The sequence below is a fragment of the Leptodactylus fuscus genome, chromosome 8, assembly GCF_031893055.1.
Source record: "Leptodactylus fuscus isolate aLepFus1 chromosome 8, aLepFus1.hap2, whole genome shotgun sequence".
In the NCBI taxonomy this organism is placed as follows: domain Eukaryota; kingdom Metazoa; phylum Chordata; class Amphibia; order Anura; family Leptodactylidae; genus Leptodactylus; species Leptodactylus fuscus.
In genome coordinates this window covers 88,343,234-88,363,734 of record NC_134272.1, presented here as the reverse complement: position 1 = coordinate 88,363,734, position 20,501 = coordinate 88,343,234, and the positions used below count along the sequence as shown (strand labels likewise).

Genomic DNA, 20,501 nt, shown 5'->3' with positions numbered 1-20,501 from the left:
CTTGGGATGTAATTGGGTGGGGACGCCTCAGGCAGTAATGGAGTGGGGACGCCTCAGGATGTAATGGAGTGGGGATGCCTCGAGCTGTAATGGGGTGGGGACGCCTCGGGCAGTAATGGAGTGGGGACGCCTCGGGCAGTAATGGGGTGGGGACACCTTGGGATGTAATGGAGTGGGGATGCCTCGAGCTGTAATGGGGTGGGGACGCCTCAGGCAGTAATGGAGTGGGGACGCCTCGGGCAGTAATGGCTTTGGCCTCAGGTATCTTATTCACTAACCAGTATTTGGGACACTATTACTAGTATGGACTAGATTATGTCCAGGTCCAGCCTTGTGCATTGATTTGATATACTGTAATATATAATTGTCATATATTAGTGATACTATATAAGTTCTGACCTTTATGATTAGAGATTTATCTGCTAGTGTTACATGTCCTTATTTCATGTGCGCCCCCTTGTGGCATTCCTGCGGTGTTTTTGTTTTGTGGCTATTACTTCTCTGCCTTATGTCTTTATATAAATCTTATGTAGTATGGACATTAGTATAATAATAATACCCAGCTGATATTGTTGCTCCCGACTTTGTTCTTTGGTGTGATTGTACTTTTTGTAAATTCAGATTCCACAGAGGTAACGCGGTGTTTGATAGTCACCAATAGGCCTAAAGCAGCGAAACAGCCTTGATATTCTTATCTGGTGCCTTGAAGCAGAGACCTGACCAACACTAGTTCGGGAAGCAATCTGCAGACAAGTGAACTGTATTATTAAGAGACTGTCTCTGTACCATCGGGTAAGAACCAATGTGCTTGTATGTCCCCCCCCCCCCCTTCCCGAGCCACAACATGAGGCTCCTGGCCCCCGATGCAATATATCAGGCCTCCAACTATAATGAAATTGTTCTCCTCATATTGGACACACCTTAAGGGCCCCCTAAATCTCCAGGACTGAAGTGTGACTGCACCATGTGCACCCCCTCGAGTTACACCCGCTGTGCCCCATTGCAGTGTAGATTGATAGACACAAGTTATATCAGCTCCACATGGAACAATCTAGGTCGGTGCAGCGAGGACGGGCGCTGTGTGTCATATTAGTGGCAGATTTCATTAGTTTACTCTCAGCCATAAACACCTGTCACCCCCTGCCCGCCGCCGGGGAGACTGCAGACAGTAACACCTCCTCATATGGACATGCCGGTTATATATAGTGTCTGACTAAGGGGGGGAGACATGGCCTGTGTCAGGAGGGGGCGGGCGAGGCAGTGTATTGGAAGGAATGTCAGTAGTCAGGGCTGCTTGTCTTCATTCACAGAATCACCATTCACTGACGACACCGATTCCATCTGCTTCTTCCTGATCTCCGCCATTATCGCTCCCACACAGCTTTCCCATACTGCACAGCCACTTGCTTGTTATTCAGGACTCTAGGAAAGTCTTATGATAAATTCTTCTGCTACATGTATAAGATTGTGTGCGCTGTATGGGTCAGTGAAACATGTAAGAGATGGTTTTGTATCCAGGCTCTCCGTCCGCCACAAAGCTCGGTCATGTTTAAGAGCCCAAAGTAAAGAATGGGTCAGTGTGGCCCCAATATTGATTTTTAATATTAGAGGCCCCTCAAGAATGGTAACCAAAGACCAGTCAGAAGACATGACAGATTCAGCAGTACAGATCACACGCGGGGTCCCGTGCAACCTCAAAGTTTATTTTATCTTCTCAACTTCTCCACACAGAAAAAAAAAAATGGGAGGGGGGGACATTACAAACTCAGGAAAGCAACACAAATTCTATTAAATAAAGGAAACATCTTCAGATGTTAGTGAATAAATAAGAAGCTCAAGAGCAGCTTGGGTGGGGGAGGACGGAGGGGGTGCGACCGACCACCCACAACAAATGTACAAACCGCCACCGGACATCGGAGGAGCCTGTCCGCCCTCCCCTGGATTAGCAGAATCAAATTGTCCTTCTGTCGGAACATCTCATTGTCCACCTGATTGTCTGTGACTCCCAGGGCTTGGGACGGTCTCATGGCTGACAGCTCATATCCTCCCTCCAGCACAGTCCAATAGAACACCCTACATACGTGTTTCATCCATGTGCATGTAACTCCGCACTAGTTGTGCAGCAGACATTCATTCTTGTCTGGTATTTCGAGAACTTACTGTATGAATCTGTAGAGAGAACTGAACACAAAGACCTTGGAAGCAAAAATTCAAGGCCCAGACATCAGTCGGAGAGAGGAGGAACCTTGCCTGGTGGGTGAAGAACATTAGGGAGTTCAAATAAGACCAGCCAAAATGGCAGTAGAAGGGTCTCAAATCTGTAAACTATAAAACCTGCGCTGTTACAATATGGCTTCTACATAGCAGCAACTTGTGGCTGCGACAGATTTTCTCATGTCGGCAGAAACGAGGAAAAAGAGGGAGGAGCCTGACACGAGTATCGGTTGGTAATGCTGTCACATGAGTACTAGGCTCCACCCAAAATAGGATGAAACTGATGCATCATGGGACCTGAATAAATATATATTCATCATCTATATGTATATATACTGTATATAGTGCAGTAACAGAAGATGAGACTCCTGCATCTCGAGTATGATCCAATGGTGACCCAAAGGAAATGGATAAGAAAATATTAAGGAGCAGAAGAAATCTCATAGCTAAATCAGGGGTCGGCAGTAATTCAAGAAAAGGTCAAGATCTGGTAAACAGTCAGACGTTGGGTCCTCAAATGAAATTAAGCCTTGGGTCCTCAAGGGTAGTTAGACATTGGGTCTTCAAGGGTAGTTAGACCCTGGGTCCTCAAAGGTAATGTCCAAAATTGTCCATTATGTTTAGTTCTCTCTCTCTCTCATACATGTAGAGACCCAAAATTCACCAGTTCACCCACCTAAACCAGTGTTCCCCCCCAATCTTTCCTCCTCACCTTGACCAGGTATTTCTTGGCTCTTCCTATGGGCTTTCAAAAACATCCTATTTTTTTTGTAAACAAGTATCGCACGGATACGGCTACCTATGGCTATGTGGTTAATAAATACCTACGCTGCCCCTGTAATAGAAATCTCTGGTTACCCTCATCTAAATAAATTAATTTACAAAAAACCCTACAAGTAATATCTGCCCCCTCTGAATTGTTAAGACCACTTGATTCAACCAGGAATTCCTGGAAAGATCTGCATAAACGAAGGCTTGTCCAAGACGATCCAGGTGAATTTCCAGCAGAAAGGTTGGTGCCAAAGGTCTCACTGAACTGAGGTCCAGAGTGGAAGCTTGAGCTGGTAGCAGCTGAGGTGTCGTTGCTGTGGAAGTGGGGAGTCGGTTACATGCATCATGCACCCCCACTTCTTCGCTCGCCTCTGTCCCCCAGTCTCACTGGACGGTTCCACTTCTGTTCTTGAGGTATGTTGACCAGCAGTGCTCCAGGAATCCCCTTACCCTAGGTTGTGTGGGGTCCTCTCTATATACACTCAGGGTATTTGCTGTTTGACCGCGCCTGTCTCCCTGGGACTGCTGGCGCCCCACATCATCCAGTGGAAAGCACCTCTGGCTCCGTGGCCACCTTATTTACTGTCACACTCCTTCCTCTGGGGTCATTGAGTGACAGGAGCTGAGGGCTGTGTACCATGGTAGGAGCGGAGAAGGACTTTGTGCTTGGTGGCAGCGTCCGAGCGTCTTCTCTGCTGCTCCACCAGGAACTCCTTGAGGCGGTTGGTAGTAAAAGTGAGAGTCTGACGCCGGAGCTTCATAAGATAAGCATCCTGGAGCCAGGGGTTGGAGAAACATTCCTGTATCGAGGGACGACTCCTGCAAATGGAAAACCAGGGGGAAAAATTATACTAAGGGAAATATATATGGTGTGGTGTAGTATATAGAGGATCTCTCCTGTGTGGTGTAGTATATAGAGGATCTCCTGTGTGGTGTAGTATATAGAGGATCTGTCCTGTGTGGTGTAGTATATAGAGGATCTGTCCTCTCTCCTGTGTAGTATATAGAGGATCTGTCCTGTGTGGTGTAGTATATAGAGGATCTGTCCTCTCTCCTGTGTAGTATATAGAGGACCTGTCCTGTGTGGTGTAGTATATAGAGGATCTCTCCTGTGTGGTGTAGTATATAGAGGACCTGTCCTGTGTGGTGTAGTATATAGAGGATCTGTCCTGTGTGGTGTAGTATATAGAGGATCTGTCCTCTCTCCTGTGTAGTATATAGAGGACCTGTCCTGTGTGGTGTAGTATATAGAGGACCTGTCCTGTGTGGTGTAGTATATAGAGGACCTGTCCTGTGTGGTGTAGTATATAGAGGATCTCTCCTGTGTGGTGTAGTATATAGAGGATCTCCTGTGTGGTGTAGTATATAGAGGACCTGTCCTGTGTGGTGTAGTATATAGAGGATCTCCTGTGTGGTGTAGTATATAGAGGATCTCTCCTGTGTGGTGTAGTATATAGAGGATCTGTCCTGTGTGGTGTAGTATATAGAGGATCTGTCCTGTGTGGTGTAGTATATAGAGGATCTGTCCTCTCTCCTGTGTAGTATATAGAGGACCTGTCCTGTGTGGTGTAGTATATAGAGGACCTGTCCTGTGTGGTGTAGTATATAGAGGACCTGTCCTGTGTGGTGTAGTATATAGAGGATCTCTCCTGTGTGGTGTAGTATATAGAGGATCTCCTGTGTGGTGTAGTATATAGAGGACCTGTCCTGTGTGGTGTAGTATATAGAGGATCTCCTGTGTGGTGTAGTATATAGAGGATCTCTCCTGTGTGGTGTAGTATATAGAGGATCTGTCCTGTGTGGTGTAGTATATAGAGGATCTGTCCTGTGTGGTGTAGTATATAGAGGATCTCTCCTGTGTGGTGTAGTATATAGAGGACCTGTCCTGTGTGGTGTAGTATATAGAGGATCTATCCTGTGTGGTGTAGTATATAGAGGATCTGTCCTGTGTGGTGTAGTATATAGAGGACCTGTCCTGTGTGGTGTAGTATATAGAGGATCTGTCCTGTGTGGTGTAGTATATAGAGGATCTGTCCTGTGTGGTGTAGTATATAGAGGATCTCTCTTGTGTGGTGTAGTATATAGAGGACCTGTCCTGTGTGGTGTAGTATATAGAGGACCTGTCCTGTGTGGTGTAGTATATAGAGGATATGTCCTGTGTGGTGTAGTATATAGAGGATCTGTCCTGTGTGGTGTAGTATATAGAGGATCTGTCCTGTGCGGTGTAGTATATAGAGGACCTGTCCTGTGTGGTGTAGTATATAGAGGACCTGTCCTGTGTGGTGTAGTATATAGAGGACCTGTCCTGTGTGGTGTAGTATATAGAGGATCTGTCCTGTGTGGTGTAGTATATAGAGGACCTGTCCTGTGTGGTGTAGTATATAGAGGATCTGTCCTGTGTGGTGTAGTATATAGAGGATCTCTCCTGTGTGGTGTAGTATATAGAGGATCTGTCCTGTGTGGTGTAGTATATAGAGGACCTGTCCTGTGTGGTGTAGTATATAGAGGATCTGTCCTGTGTGGTGTAGTATATAGAGGACCTGTCCTGTGTGGTGTAGTATATAGAGGACCTGTCCTGTGTGGTGTAGTATATAGAGGACCTGTCCTGTGTGGTGTAGTATATAGAGGACCTGTCCTGTGCGGTGTAGTATATAGAGGACCTGTCCTGTGCGGTGTAGTATATAGAGGATCTGTGTGGTGTAGTATATAGAGGACCTGTCCTGTGTGGTGTAGTATATAGAGGACCTGTCCTGTGTGGTGTAGTATATAGAGGACCTGTCCTGTGTGGTGTAGTATATAGAGGATTTGTCCTGTGTGGTGTAGTATATAGAGGACCTGTCCTGTGTGGTGTAGTATATAGAGGATCTGTCCTGTGTGGTGTAGTATATAGAGGACCTGTCCTGTGTGGTGTAGTATATAGAGGATCTGTCCTGTGTGGTGTAGTATATAGAGGATCTGTCCTGTGTGGTGTAGTATATAGAGGATCTGTCCTGTGTGGTGTAGTATATAGAGGATCTGTCCTGTGTGGTGTAGTATATAGAGGATCTGTCCTGTGTGGTGTAGTATATAGAGGATCTCTCCTGTGTGGTGTAGTATATAGAGGATCTGTCCTGTGTGGTGTAGTATATAGAGGACCTGTCCTGTGTGGTGTAGTATATAGAGGATCTGTCCTGTGTGGTGTAGTATATAGAGGACCTGTCCTGTGTGGTGTAGTATATAGAGGACCTGTCCTGTGTGGTGTAGTATATAGAGGACCTGTCCTGTGTGGTGTAGTATATAGAGGATCTGTCCTGTGTGGTGTAGTATATAGAGGACCTGTCCTGTGTGGTGTAGTATATAGAGGACCTGTCCTGTGTGGTGTAGTATATAGAGGACCTGTCCTGTGTGGTGTAGTATATAGAGGAGCTGTCCTGTGTGGTGTAGTATATAGAGGATCTGTCCTGTGTGGTGTAGTATATAGAGGACCTGTCCTGTGTGGTGTAGTATATAGGGGACCTGTCCTGTGTGGTGTAGTATATAGAGGACCTGTCCTGTGTGGTGTAGTATATAGAGGATCTGTCCTGTGTGGTGTAGTATATAGAGGACCTGTCCTGTGTGGTGTAGTATATAGAGGACCTGTCCTGTGTGGTGTAGTATATAGAGGACCTGTCCTGTGTGGTGTAGTATATAGAGGACCTGTCCTGTGTGGTGTAGTATATAGAGGATCTGTCCTGTGTGGTGTAGTATATAGAGGACCTGTCCTGTGTGGTGTAGTATATAGAGGACCTGTCCTGTGTGGTGTAGTATATAGAGGACCTGTCCTGTGCGGTGTAGTATATAGAGGACCTGTCCTGTGCGGTGTAGTATATAGAGGATCTGTGTGGTGTAGTATATAGAGGACCTGTCCTGTGTGGTGTAGTATATAGAGGACCTGTCCTGTGTGGTGTAGTATATAGAGGATTTGTCCTGTGTGGTGTAGTATATAGAGGACCTGTCAGCTCTTCAAAACCTTTTCTTGCTTATCTAGTCCATTACATGTGAACCTCATTCCCCGTATTTTCTGCTCACTATCCACATAAGTCACTCACCAGGGATATATAGAGAGCAGCTTTCTTATGAAGAGAGACGCGGTTTGAGACACATTGGAGTACAGCTTAAAGATGTCAAACCGCCCCGATAGGATCTTATTTTCTGTTTCCACTGCATCCATTTCAAAGAAGGGAGATCGCCCACTAAGCCTGCAGCATAAAATATATATATTTATATTTCTATACAAAATGCAGAACAATTGTTTAATTCACTTTAGAATTTTTTTTCAAAATAACAAAAGGAAGTGCAAATATATTGGTTTCTACAGACTTACATCCTGTATTATACTCCAGAGCTGCGCTCACTATTCTGCTGGTACAGTCACTGTGTACATACATTACATTACTTATCCTGTATTATACTCCAGAGCTGCGCTCACTATTCTGCTGATACAGTCACTGTGTACATACATTACATTACTTATCCTGTATTATACTGCAGAGCTGCGCTCACTATTCTGCTGGTGCAGTCACTGTGTACATACATTACATTACTTATCCTGTATTATACTCCAGAGCTGCGCTCACTATTCTGCTGGTGCAGTCACAGTGTACATACATTACATTACTTATCCTGTATTATACTGCAGAGCTGCGCTCACTATTCTGCTGGTGCAGTCACAGTGTACATACATTACATTACTTATCCTGTATTATACTCCAGAGCTGCGCTCACTATTCTGCTGGTGCAGTCACTGTGTACATACATTACATTACTTATCCTGTATTATACTCCAGAGCTGCGCTCACTATTCTGCTGGTGCAGTCACTGTGTACATACATTACATTACTTATCCTGTATTATACTCCAGAGCTGTGCTCACTATTCTGCTTGTACAGTCACTGTGTACATACATTACATTACTTATCCTGTATTATACTCCAGAGCTGCGCTCACTATTCTGCTGGTACAGTCACTATGTACATACATTACATTACTTATCCTGTATTATACTGCAGAGCTGCGCTCACTATTCTGCTGGTGCAGTCACAGTGTACATACATTACATTACTTATCCTGTATTATACTGCAGAGCTGCGCTCACTATTCTGCTGGTACAGTCACTGTGTACATACATTACATTACTTATCCTGTATTATACTCCAGAGCTGCGCTCACTATTCTGCTGGTACAGTCACCGTGTACATACATTACATTACTTATCCTGTATTATACTCCAGAGCTGCGCTCACTATTCTGCTGGTGCAGTCACTGTGTACATACATTACATTACTTATGCTGTATTATACTCCAGAGCTGCGCTCACTAGTCTGCTGGTAGAGTCTCTGTGTACATACATTACATTACTTATCCTGTATTATACTCCAGAGCTGCGCTCACTATTCTGCTGGTAGAGTCACTGTGTACATACATTACATTACTTATCCTGTACTGATCCTCAGTTATACTCTAGAGCTGTTTGCATGCCCAGTAGAGTACAGTACGGCTTCTGCTGTATTCTCAGTGACAGAATTAGGAATATCATTAAGGCTGGACATATGCTTTCCTTTGTTTACATACTGGGGGTTTATTTGGGGGATTTGTTACTCACATGATATAGGTCAATACTCCAAGTCCCCAGACATCAGCAGCTGCACCAACTGGGTCTCCTTTTATCATCTCAGGAGCTGGAAGAGAAGAGCAACTATTAGATAATGAAATGGGAGGGTATAAGGAGAATCAATAACGCTCTTCTATACAGTGCGGTAGTGGGGGCCTTCTTGGGAGAGTCGGTAGTTCTGCATTCAAAGTCCTGGGCCACCCTGGTATGTCCACACTCCAACTCATCATCGTCCTCTGGACACAGCTGAGTTGTAGTGGTGAAGCAGGAGGTTGTCGGCTTCCTGCTTCACCATTCAGTCCTGGTCTCTGCTCCTGGTGTCTTGGGAGCAATAGGCATAATGTAGACAGTGATGTCACTTACAATACACTGCTCCCCCAAGCATCTGACAGCAGAGACGGAACGGAACAGGGACAGATGAGTATTCAGTTTGTTTTTGGGGACATGACATTATGGGGCAACTGGAGAGGGACCTGTCGCTTCTCCTGATGTGTCTGACCCAGTTATTAAATTTATTCCTAAACACAGAGATGATCCAGAATAGTTTTCATGGAGTAGGGAAGTATTTAGCAGTGTCAGGAGGGGCGAGGGGTCGCCTTTATTTCACATCATCTTTGTAGGTCCCAGAGCTCAGACCCCACAGATACCATCACATTATAAGGCTGCAGGTTATAGGGGTCTTCCCGGGCCTGTTCTTGCATCGGTTACATGGTGGGGGGTCTTACTTACACATGTATTCCAGGGTCCCCACACGCTTTCCTATCTGACGAAGGATCAGGGGGTTGAATGTCTGAGCGCTGCCAAAGTCAATAATCTTGACAGTGTTCATATAGGACACCATAATGTTCTCTGGTTTAATGTCAAGATGAAGGATCTTCTGTTCATGGAGATAGTCCAGACCTTGAAGGATCTGTAGAATGTAGTTGACCACGTCATCCTCTGAGTAACGGAATCTGGAGAGACCAAGAGAGGAAAGCAGACAATGACGGATGTATAGATCAATGGCTGCTGTGGTTATTACTACATAAATGTGCCACATCTTAGGTGCATCTCGGCACAACTTTTTAAGTTAGACATGTAGGAGTGGCTTCTCAGAAACACGGGGAGAACATTCAAACTCCTTACAGATGTTATCCTTTGCAGGATTAGAACCCAGGACTCCAGCGCTGCAAGGCTGCAGTGCTCTCTTACCTTTCTATCAGGCAGTAATCTTGTATACAGTATATACTCATCACCTTCACAGCCCGCTCCGGCTCCCGTCCTGTTACCTTTCTACCAGGCGGTATTCTTGTATACAGTATATACTCATCACCTTCACGGGCCGCAACTTCTTACCTTTCTACCAGGCGGTATTCTTGTATACAGTATATACTCATCACCTTCACGGGCCGCAACTTCTTACCTTTCTACCAGGCGGTATTCTTGTATACAGTATATACTCATCACCTTCACGGGCCGCAACTTCTTACCTTTCTACCAGGCAGTATTCTTGTATACAGTATATACTCATCACCTTCACAGGCCGCATCTTCTTACCTTTCTACCAGGCAGTAGAGGATTTCTCGTCCCGCGCACTGCTCGGAGATCAGGACCAGGTAGCGAGGTGTGATATAGGCCTCATGCAGGCTCAGGATCCTCTGATGGTGGAGGCACTTCAGAACCTCATATTCTTGCAGGACACTTTGCTTATTCTCCAACTCGTAGGAGATAATCTTCGCCATGAAGTGTTTTCCTGTAGCATTCTCCTTACATTCCCGGATCACCCCAAAGCGCCCCCTGCAGGGAGACAATTCATATCACTATTGAGTTCAGAATTTTGTATATCCAGGGCTGTACAGACCTCTTATGTAAATTCTACAACTTTCTGGTAGATCTTATGTTTCAGTTCTTTTCTCATTTTCAGTATCCTTTATTGCTGGGAACATTCTGCTTTGTTACAATGTATCAGTGCATGTGAAATATATCAAGCTGTAATCCAGCATTACAGTCCTGGAAAACGTCTTCAACTCGTCATTTTTTCTAGGATGGTGAAGGGGCTAATGGTGCTCTAGCTGACCCCATAACCCAACCGAATGGTAATTCTATCTCCCTACAGCTGCCACTAGGGGGAGCTCACTGCACTGGGTCTCATATATATATATATATATATATATATATATATATATATATATATATATAGTGTGTATATATAGACACAGCCAAATTATTCCCCTTTTACACTTTCTTTCTTTATCGTGGAGGGACTGGACAAAGTCATGAGCTTTTTTGTGGTCACCTTTTGTGTACTGTTTGTAAACTATATTGCTCTCACTTTCATTTCTTTTAAGAATATTCCTCTCATTCCTTCCAAGGATATTCTTCTCATTCCTCTCATTCATCCCATTCGTCTCTAGGATATTGCTCTCATGGTGTCTCACCTGTGCACACCAGATATATATATTTGGACACTCACCTTGCCTTCTCCTCCAAGAATGTATAAGGTTTCTGTGGTACTCCTTGTCGGAGGGCGCTTTCTCTTCCAGATGGCGTGGCCCTCCCACCTGGTGTGTATCTACCGTCCTTACCAGGGGTGACACTTTTCACTAAGACACGAGTAGGGACAGTCTGGGCAGCTGGAGCAGCAACTTGGGCAGGGGGCGTCTCTTTGGTTGGGGATGATGGTGGCATTGATATGAAGGAGGTGACCATGTATGTTGGAGAGGTTGGGGTGGATGGCTTATACACCGGACTGGTGGGAGAAGATGGGAATGAAGGTTTGGTGCCAGAGGTTGGGCTTGTTGGTGAGGGAAGAGCCGAAGATTTAAAGGGGGGAATGTGCAGCATGATTGGAACTGAAGGAGTAGCAGCCATTGGTTTTGGAGCCACTGGTGGTGGAGCTTTTGGCTCTGCCGATATTGGACTGGATGGTTGTTCTTGAGGCACTGGAGACTTTGCACTTTGCGGGATGGGGAACGGTTTAATTGGGGCCACATAAGTTACTGAAGGCGTCTGCGACTCTGTTGGGGACTTCACCTCATGCACAGGTTTAACTGGGACTGTTTTGGCAGCAGGTTCAGGGGAAGGTTTCACCTGCTGGACCGGAGGTGCTGGTGGAACTCTTAAATGGGACACAACTTGTCCTGGGCTCACGGATACTGTGACTGTAGAAACGTGGGAAGTCACCACTGCCCCTGGTGAAGGCTCAGGAGTCTGTAGTTTGTTATTGGGAAGACTTTGGTTTTGGGCCTCTACTTTAGCAGTGGGTTGAGGTATAGCCCTATGTATTGTGGGGGGAGTTGGAAGCCCTCTGTGTCGTCTTGGAGGAGTTGGAGGGGGTGCTCCTTTGGAAACTGGTTGTACTGGAGCGGTAGGAGCGGGGGTATTTGTAGGAGGTGAGGTAACAGCGAGAGAAGACCCAACGGGTGGAGGCAACTTGGCAGTAGTGACAACTGGAGGAGACACTGTTGGTGCAGAAGTGACCCGAGGAGAAACCGGTCCAAAAGTAGATACTGTTGGCACTAGAGGTCGGGCCTTCTGGGCAGGATGAGCCAAGGCAGGTGATGGTTTTTGGTCTACAAAAGGAAGAATACAAATACAATGAGAGTCACATGGGGTCATAGCCCTAAAGACTGACGTTCGGAACGTATTATGGGACATGCACAAGGCAAAACTAAGCAAAGCAAGTCTATGGACTAAAGACAAAAAAAGTATAGAAGGCTCAGGCCACATGTAGCAAAACGCACCAGAAAAAATGCAGGAGAAATAAAAAAAAAACAGCATTTTCCACCATCTTTTCCATTTTTGCCCCCCATATTATTCTATGGGGAAAACACAGTGGGGTCGATTATGAAGACTGGGGTTTCGTTCATATTTGGACTCATTAAGCCCTGTATAAATGAAGACATCTAATATGTTCTTTATGTTAAGGTTCAACTCCAGACCTCTGCTTGCTGTCAGTGAATGAGAAGACCTAAGAATTGTATCCAGTCTACACAGCTGCACAAATCTCTGCTGGTTTGTTACAATGTATCAGTCTGGTGTAGAGGTTGTCATCATTATGCTAACATGACATACATTGAGCTCATCCTATCCCATAGGCAGATGATTTTGGCTTCTTACCGGCTCCATCTATGATAACAGTCTTGGATATTTCGCTATAAGGCCCTTGTCCTGCTTTGTTCACGCAAGCCACACGGAACCTGACGGAGCCGGGCGGCAGCTCAATGACGTTGTAGTAGCAGTCTTTGATGTCAGAGCTGATCACTTTCCAGTTCCCTTGTCCTATAGAAACATATAAGAACATGAATGGTGTTATAGAATGGGATCTGGAATGAAAATATCATCTGTCTTATCATCATGTACAATGAATAGTAATGTGAGACATAAATCCTAAAGTATATCCCATCCTCTTCAACTCCCTGTTATCAGCCATTTCAGACTAGGGAGAGACTCTAAGGTGTTACGTTACCCCCCAAGGTCCCAACACGACCCACCATTCAAGTCACATTCCAGGATGTAGGTGCAGGGACAGCTCAGCTCAAAGGATTTCCACAGAACCAGTACCGTGTCCTTATATTTCTGTGGGATCTCCGGGGTGCCAGGAGCCTGTGGAATGCCTGCCGAGATAACATAGCAGTGAGACATAACTTTACTTTTCTTCTAAGCCCCCATATACATGACTGAGTGCTTTGTCTAATTCTCAGTCCTGGTGCTGGAGACAAGTTGCTATGATGTCTCCCATAGACAACACTTGGAGAAAACAGCAGATTCTGCTCCTTAACTCTCTCACTCACTCAGAAGCAGCAGCTCCAGATAGTACATTAAAGGGATTCTACCATTAAAACCTTTTTTTTTGTGTAGATAAGACGTTGAAATAGCCTTTAGTAAGGCTATTCATCTCTTACCTTTAGACGTGGTCTCCGCTGCGCCGTTCCTTAGAAATACCGTTTTTTTACCGGTATGCAAATGAGTTCTCTTGCAGCGATGGGGGCGTCCCCACTGCTGCCAGAGAAGTGTCTCCAGCGACGCCTCTTCCTTCATCCGCAGCGTCATCTTCAGCGTCTTCTTCTGGTGCAGGCTCGTAACTTCTAGGCCTCGGGCTTTGGGCAGAGCAGACTGTGCAGGTGTACAAGCCACGGGAAAATGGCCGCTTGCACAGTATTGTTAGCGGCCATTTTCCCGTGGCCTGTGCTCCTGCTTAGTCTGCTCTGCTCAAGGCCCGAGGCCAAGAAGTTGCAAGCCTGCGCCGGAAGAAGACATTGAAGATGACGCGACGGACGAAGAAGGAGGCGGCACTGGAGACACTTCTCTGGCAGCGGTGGGGACGCCCTCATCGCTGTTTGAGTGCTGGGGCCCGCCCCCATCACTGCGAGAGAAGTCATTTGCATACCAGTAAAAACCGGTATTTCTAAGGAACGGCGCAGCGGAGACCACGTCTAAAGGTAAGAGACGAATAGACTTTCTAAAGGCTATTCCGACGTCTTATCCACAAAAAAAAGGTTTAATGGTAGAATCCCTTTAAAGAGAAGTCCTGAGCAGCGATGCTGTGAAACAAGGAGTTACGAGACAGCAAAAGGGAAAAGGCACATGCTCTGTTTTTGAAACCAAAACCAGGAGTGAATCGGGGAAAAAAAAAACCATCTGACATTTATAGCTTCTCATTCTTTATGATCCACATCTAGTTTCGGTTTCAAAAAATGAATCTGCAAACTCAAAGATGCGCCCTTACCCAAAATTGTACTATTAGCATCTGTGCCCTTGTCTTGGCTTCTTTCTAACTGGACTCCTCCACCCTCCTTCTCCATAGACTTCTATGAAGAACTGTAATGTGATTCCCCTGTGAACTACAGTCTAACTTTGGAGACCAACACAGATTCAACAGAGATCTCAAAGTAGCTGTAAATTTGCAGGAGAGGGGTGGAAAAAGCCTAATAAGTGGAGAAAGAAGCATTTTTCTCTGATAAGATATATTACAAGGTTTCTCCTATTCACCTGTAAAGTTTGCTGGAACATTAGTGACTTTAAAACTTTTCCCGTTATCTTCGGAGTCTCCTAATTCTCATCCCATTAGTAAGACCATGGCAGTAATATTTTCTCAGAATGGTAGAATGATATAGAGAAGTAATAAGTATACGTACGTGCCACTGCTAGCGAGCAGGAGCTGGTGGCATTGCCCAGGGCATTGGCTGCCACGCACTCATAGAGCCCGGCTTCTCTCTGGCCAGCTCTGGTGATGGTGAGGATCTGGCGTCCATCTGTATTGGATCTTATATTGACCTGTCCTCCAGATTCTATGACCATTTTATCTGAAAAGAGAGTAACAGTCAGTCTAGGCACGCTATATAGCGCACACAGCCGTACAGTCATGTAACTGGACATGTGATGGGTGCCGCCGCAATGTTACATCATTCCCATTCAATATACTGCACTACAGATGTAGCAGAACTGAAAGTGTCCTTGGGTGTTTCTATTGTGCATCGTGGGTGAATGTGCAATCCAATGTGACAAATAACAAAGTTATCTCTGCTGCACTACGGTACTCTGCAGCTGAGCGAAGTCTGTGCGTTTCATTACAGGCGCCCGCGCTTCAATGCACATGGCTGCTCTGCACAGTATATGGAGGTTGTAGACGGGATATTAATAATGCAGGATGGTTCTAAGCTCTAACATGAGATCCGTCCTGTAGAACAGATGTCACGCGTATCATCACCACAATGTACAACCTGAGCTGTCACTTTCTTTACTTTTAACCCTTTAAGCACACAGACCATTATAAGTCAATAGCCATTATTTTATTTATCGAGCTCCAAGATCCGGTGCTTTCACGTCCATAGTATATCTTTATATTAAGCTTCAGTTTCTGACCCAGAGCTCCAAATCTCCTGCCTAGTTGTAAAGTTGTATGATAAAATTCTGGCTACCTGCATCCGCCACTAAGGGGCGCTGAAGAGCTTATTGCATACTGTCGTCAGTATGCTTCCCCTAGTGGTAGCTGCAGGTGGCCCCATGCAATATTAGGCGACCAAAGTTACCTTTCTTCCATAGAATTCGAGGAGCGGGGCTACCAGCGGGAAGACAGGACAGCGACACATTATCGCCCTCTAGTATCACAATGTCCTTCAGCTTTATGTGGAAGACTGGTGGGAAATCTAAAGAGAAGAAAACACTGGCGTTAGATGTGTTAGACATATCGACAGCGAAGAGTATTTACATCCACAATGCAGAAAGTCTTCAAGTCGTCCTGGGTAACAACCAATATGGCTGCCGATTTATAACATTCTGGGCCTTTTGTGTACCAAAACAACATGTGTCTAGTGCTCACTTTTTTCCACGTTATGAAATAATATATGTAACTATTGCAATAGAATTTTTCAGGAAAATCATGAAAAAATGAAATACACGAAAGTGAAATACTCAAATAAATTGTCACACAGTGCAGATGTAAAAGTCAGACTGTATCTCCTACCTGATTCGTTGCGGATGTACTGCCTTCCTACTATGCTCCCGTCTTCACCCATCAGACTGGCTGGAATACTTGGCTGAGAAGTCATCTTGTCCTTCTTGCTACGTGACAGCCCCCAACGGTCCCACCGGGATCTCCGGTCATCTGGAAAAACAGATTTCGTATCGCTTTACTAAACAGGTTATAGCAGGCTTTTGCGTAAATTGAGGCAATGTGACGTGCGTTGCAATTTGCAACTTTTGTTTGTCACATTTGTTATAAAAGAAAGTTCTAGTGCAGACAGGTTGTGTGTGCTATTTCAGCTAAGTCTTAGGGTGCATTCACACTACGTAACGCCAGCGTGTATCACAGCCGTACACGCCGGCGTTACAGCAGGGCTGCCGAACACTTCCCATTCATTTCTATGGGAGCCGGCATGCGAGCGCTCCCCATAGAAATGAATGGGCTGCTTCTTTCACTGCGAGCAGTCCCATTGAAGTGAATGGGAAGTGCTTTATACGCCGCTTATTCTGAACGTGTTTTACGTTCAGAATAAGCTTCAGTATACGTAGTGTGAATGCCCCCTTATAGAGGTGAATGTAGCTAAGATGCAATACCATCCACATCCTGCAGACAGGTGTGGCACTGTTCCTACAAGGAAATGTTTCTAATCTGGGACAAACCCTTTAAGATAACTGAGGTCTCTAGTATTTTTGTACAGTATATTTTGTTGTCCCTGGTATATGTGTATCAGTGTCTCATCATCTCCTAGGCGCTCACCTTTCTCCACCATTTCTGACTTGATGCTTAGCCCCGAGTTGATGGACTCTTTAGAACGTGACGTTCCAGACTGAGAAGCGAGCTGGTTCTGAGGTATTTCTAGCTTTCGTAAGTTCTCCCCTTCTGAGTTGGATCTCCTGAGGAGGGACATGAGTGGGGTTCTTCGCTCCGGCCTGTCCTCTCTTCTGTCAGCAGGCTCACTTTCTCTCCTTTCCTCGGACTGGCTTCTCAGTTTGGAGGAGAGTCGGTCCATGGTGCTTCCAATCTTCCTCCTCATTGCTAACACTGGAGAGTCACTGGACTTCTTCTGCTCCTTAGCCACACTCTCTGAGATGGTTTCAATGGATCCTTTCTCAGATTTTAGGCTTTCAGAGTCTTTTCTTTCTTTGGAACTTCCCCTTCCTAAAGACCAAGAAAGACGTCTTCCCACCGAGCTAGTTGCCTCAACGTCTTCTGATGGCTTCTGCTTGCGCTCAGTTGGTGGAGTTTTCCTAAAGCGTTGGGATAGTCTTCTCATAAAGCTTGGATCTCTTTCTGTATGTGACAAGTCCTGCATAGATCTTGATCGATCATCCAGTCCTAGAGCTGCAGGGACGAGGAACTCAAGCGGGACCCCTACAGGACTCGGCCGGTACATTTCCTCTTCTCGGGATGCATGTGCAGCTGCTAAATTCTTCTCTTCTGACCATGACCTGGTTATCATCTTCAGACCTCGTGTCAGAGAAGACTCGCGATTTCTCTTAAACTTTGCTTCAAACACTTCTTCAGAATCTATGTTGCTGATATATTGGACATTCTCTGTACTTTCAGATTTAGATGGCTCCTTAACCTTAGAAAACGCTGGGGGTTGCACCGCTTCTTCATCTGCAGATGTTTTTGTATCCCTGTTGGCGGTTATAGATGGGGTGGGTTTTTTCTCTGAAGGTTGGATGGATGGGGCAGGAGATTTTGCAACCTGCGTGTTTTCTACTTCGGACCCTTCCTGTGCAGTTCCCACTTGGAGAGTTTGCATCATTGCCGCATAAGGTGATGGTTTAGGGGTCACCGCATTTGCAGTTTGGGGTTTGGGAACTGGTTCAGTTGCTGCTGGAAGTTGAGCATCTGGTGACTTTATTGCCATTTGTGAGGGCTCTTTCCTTGGCACGGACAAAGATGAAGGCACAGAGGCAGATTTTTTCATAACAGTCGGCAAAGGAGATGGAACACTTCCAGGCCTTGGCAAAGTTGAGGAAGATACTGCTGGGCTTGGTGATGAAGACTGGACAACACCTGAACTTGGCAAGGAAGCTGGAGCACCTTGGGACCTTGGCAAGGTAGATGAGGAACCTGCTTTACTTGGTGAAGAAGATTGTGTAATCCCCGAACTTGGCAAAGGAGATGGAACGCTTGATGGTCTTGGCAATGTTGACGGAGCAGAAGACGAACTTGATGGAGAAGACTGCCGAGCACCTACAATTGGTATAGGCGATGGAACAATAGTTGGTGAAGGTGATGAGACAACCGAGGATCTTGACAAAAGAGGTTTTGCAGTAGGTTGGATTGGCAGTGGTGACTGGACCTTAGTTAAGTTTTCATTCTTGCTTTGACTCTGTGAAGGCTTTGCATCAGACAAGGCTGAATCTTTTGGTGGAGAGTCCTCCACTGGTTTTGATTTGGATTCTTCGATTGGTAAAGGTTGTGGTGAAACCCGTTGTACGGGACCTTCATTTTTGTTACTTCCTGCCCGCCCTGACTGGATACTTGGTACTTCTTTTGTGGTTATTAATTCCTCAACTATATCAGTCACTTTTGGAAGTATAATTTCCAAATTCTCCTGCTTAGACTGTTTATCAGATGTGGGCTTCAACGTTTGTGACTTGTCCTGCTCGTCATTTTGAGTTTCCGAGCTCATATCTTCTGTCGTTGGATCAGGAGTCGAAGACTTGAGCGCAATCTCACGAGGAGTTTGAGGTCGAGAATCAAATCGTGACGGATCGGTCAAAGCAGACAGAGATGGAGACTCCTTCAGCCTTTGCGCTTCTAGTTGAGCCAGAGGAATTTCCAGGGGTGCTCCGGACCTACGGTGTAGAACAAGAGGTTCTGTGTCCCCATGTGAAAAAGAGCTCGTTTTGCGTAAGACCCTTTCTTCTGATGATTCTCGGCCAGGAGCAGCCTCACTAGAAGCCGCACGTGTTAACTTTATCGCAGGGATGGGAGATGGCTGTGTGTTCTCAGAACGTGGGGAGCGCGGGGACATCTGTTCCACTCGTTTTTTATCAACGGTAAGAGTTTCCATCAGTGGCCCCCGAAGACCGCTGAGCTTGTTATCTGCAGAGGTGCCCCACAATAACCTCTGCCGCATTAACTCCAGACGTTGGGCATACTCTTCATCAGCTGACCCCAGCTTTCGTCGCCTCATAGGGCTGCGGTTTCGCGTTGGTAGCTCCATGGAGGCAGCTTTGGTCATACCCATGTTAAATGTATCTCTTCCTTCTCCATCTTCAGTAGATACGTTGAGTAAGAGAGCGCTGTCTGCAGAGCTTCCTCTTCTCAGTTCACCTCTTCGTGCTGTCACCATTTCTTCATCGGGAACTTCTGATGACTCAAGACTTGACCCTTTTTTAAGGGTTTTTCTTGGTTGCTCCTTCTTTTTGCGGGATTCTGAGATCTCGTCGTCTGAAGATGAGCCGTCTTCAACTTCGTTCGATTTCTTTCTGGTTAGTGATCCCTTAGAACGTTTGTTCAGTGACTCTGTCGATTGAACTTCTGATTCTTTGATCTCACTGTCGACTTCATCCACCTGCTTCTCCAGGTTCTCTGAAATGCTAGCCTCTTCGGGGTATTGAGAAAGCTCCTCGTCTGTTGGGATTTCATTAAGGGACATTCGAGAACCAGAGAATTGTACTTGAAGTGGCATAGGAACATAGGGAAGCTCTTCAAGATCGTCTGAGTCTGAAGAAGATGACAGACTTGTGGACTCCTTGGGATGTCTGGGGATGGCAATAGACAAGTGGTTGCTTGTGTCTTGTAGGAGCTCTGGAATAGATCTCATCACCATGTTGGACTTGAAGCTGATTAAGGATCGCTGAGCAAGAAAAAACAAACAAAAAATTACCCCTGTACCTCGTAGCACTTAAGACAGCATTGTTACTTGTTTTTGACGTCTCTTACCTGCCACTTGCGTCGAGACTGAAACAGTTTAATATGATCTGTGCTGATACTCTTTCCTTTCGATAGAGTCTAAATTCATTAAAAAAAATGTGAAAAATTAAAATTTGCTCCATGTGAAATGTACATCCAAGTATATGACTCAGAACATATAAGCAAATCATGTAAATACTTGGGGACAAAAGAACCTGACACTATATGGGTGCCTCTAGGGGTCCATGAGCTGGAACCCCTCCTGTTTCCCAACATAGAGGAGCAGAAGGGTGTCCAGGTATGTCCCAGTGGTAGTTCCCTTTAAAGAGGACCTTTCATGGTCCGGGGCACAGGCAGTACCATATACTGCTGGAAAGCTGACAGTGCACTGAATTCAGCTCACTGTCGGCTTTCCCGATCTGTGCCCCGGGTAAAGAGCTATCGGTCCTGGTACTGTAGCTCTTTACAGTCAGAAGGGCATTCCTGACAGTCAGTCAGGTACATCCTTCTACACAGCAGCGCCTATAGCGCTGTACAGTGTGAGCGGGGAGAAACGCCCCCTCCCTC

The 20,501-nt window shown here is 45.7% G+C and overlaps 1 protein-coding gene across 4 annotated transcripts in view; it reads right to left on the bottom strand.

Annotated features, from left to right (window-relative positions):
- Positions 1-1,656: 1,656 nt before the first annotated feature.
- Positions 1,657-20,501, bottom strand: part of SPEG (striated muscle enriched protein kinase) — a 182,638-nt gene continuing 163,793 nt past the window's right edge. For all 4 annotated transcript variants that reach the window (XM_075284593.1, XM_075284594.1, XM_075284595.1 and 1 more), the window contains 13 exons: positions 19,965-20,033; positions 16,815-19,878; positions 16,059-16,199; positions 15,625-15,741; positions 14,731-14,898; positions 13,087-13,209; positions 12,713-12,874; positions 11,067-12,165; positions 10,151-10,390; positions 9,344-9,567; positions 8,606-8,681; positions 7,053-7,202; positions 1,657-3,804 (listed from right to left, as the gene is read on the bottom strand). In XM_075284593.1, the coding sequence (XP_075140694.1) occupies positions 3,591-3,804; positions 7,053-7,202; positions 8,606-8,681; positions 9,344-9,567; positions 10,151-10,390; positions 11,067-12,165; positions 12,713-12,874; positions 13,087-13,209; positions 14,731-14,898; positions 15,625-15,741; positions 16,059-16,199; positions 16,815-19,878; positions 19,965-20,033 (5,847 nt within the window). In that variant the 3' untranslated portion in view covers positions 1,657-3,590. The remainder of the gene's footprint in view (positions 3,805-7,052; positions 7,203-8,605; positions 8,682-9,343; positions 9,568-10,150; positions 10,391-11,066; positions 12,166-12,712; positions 12,875-13,086; positions 13,210-14,730; positions 14,899-15,624; positions 15,742-16,058; positions 16,200-16,814; positions 19,879-19,964; positions 20,034-20,501) is intronic.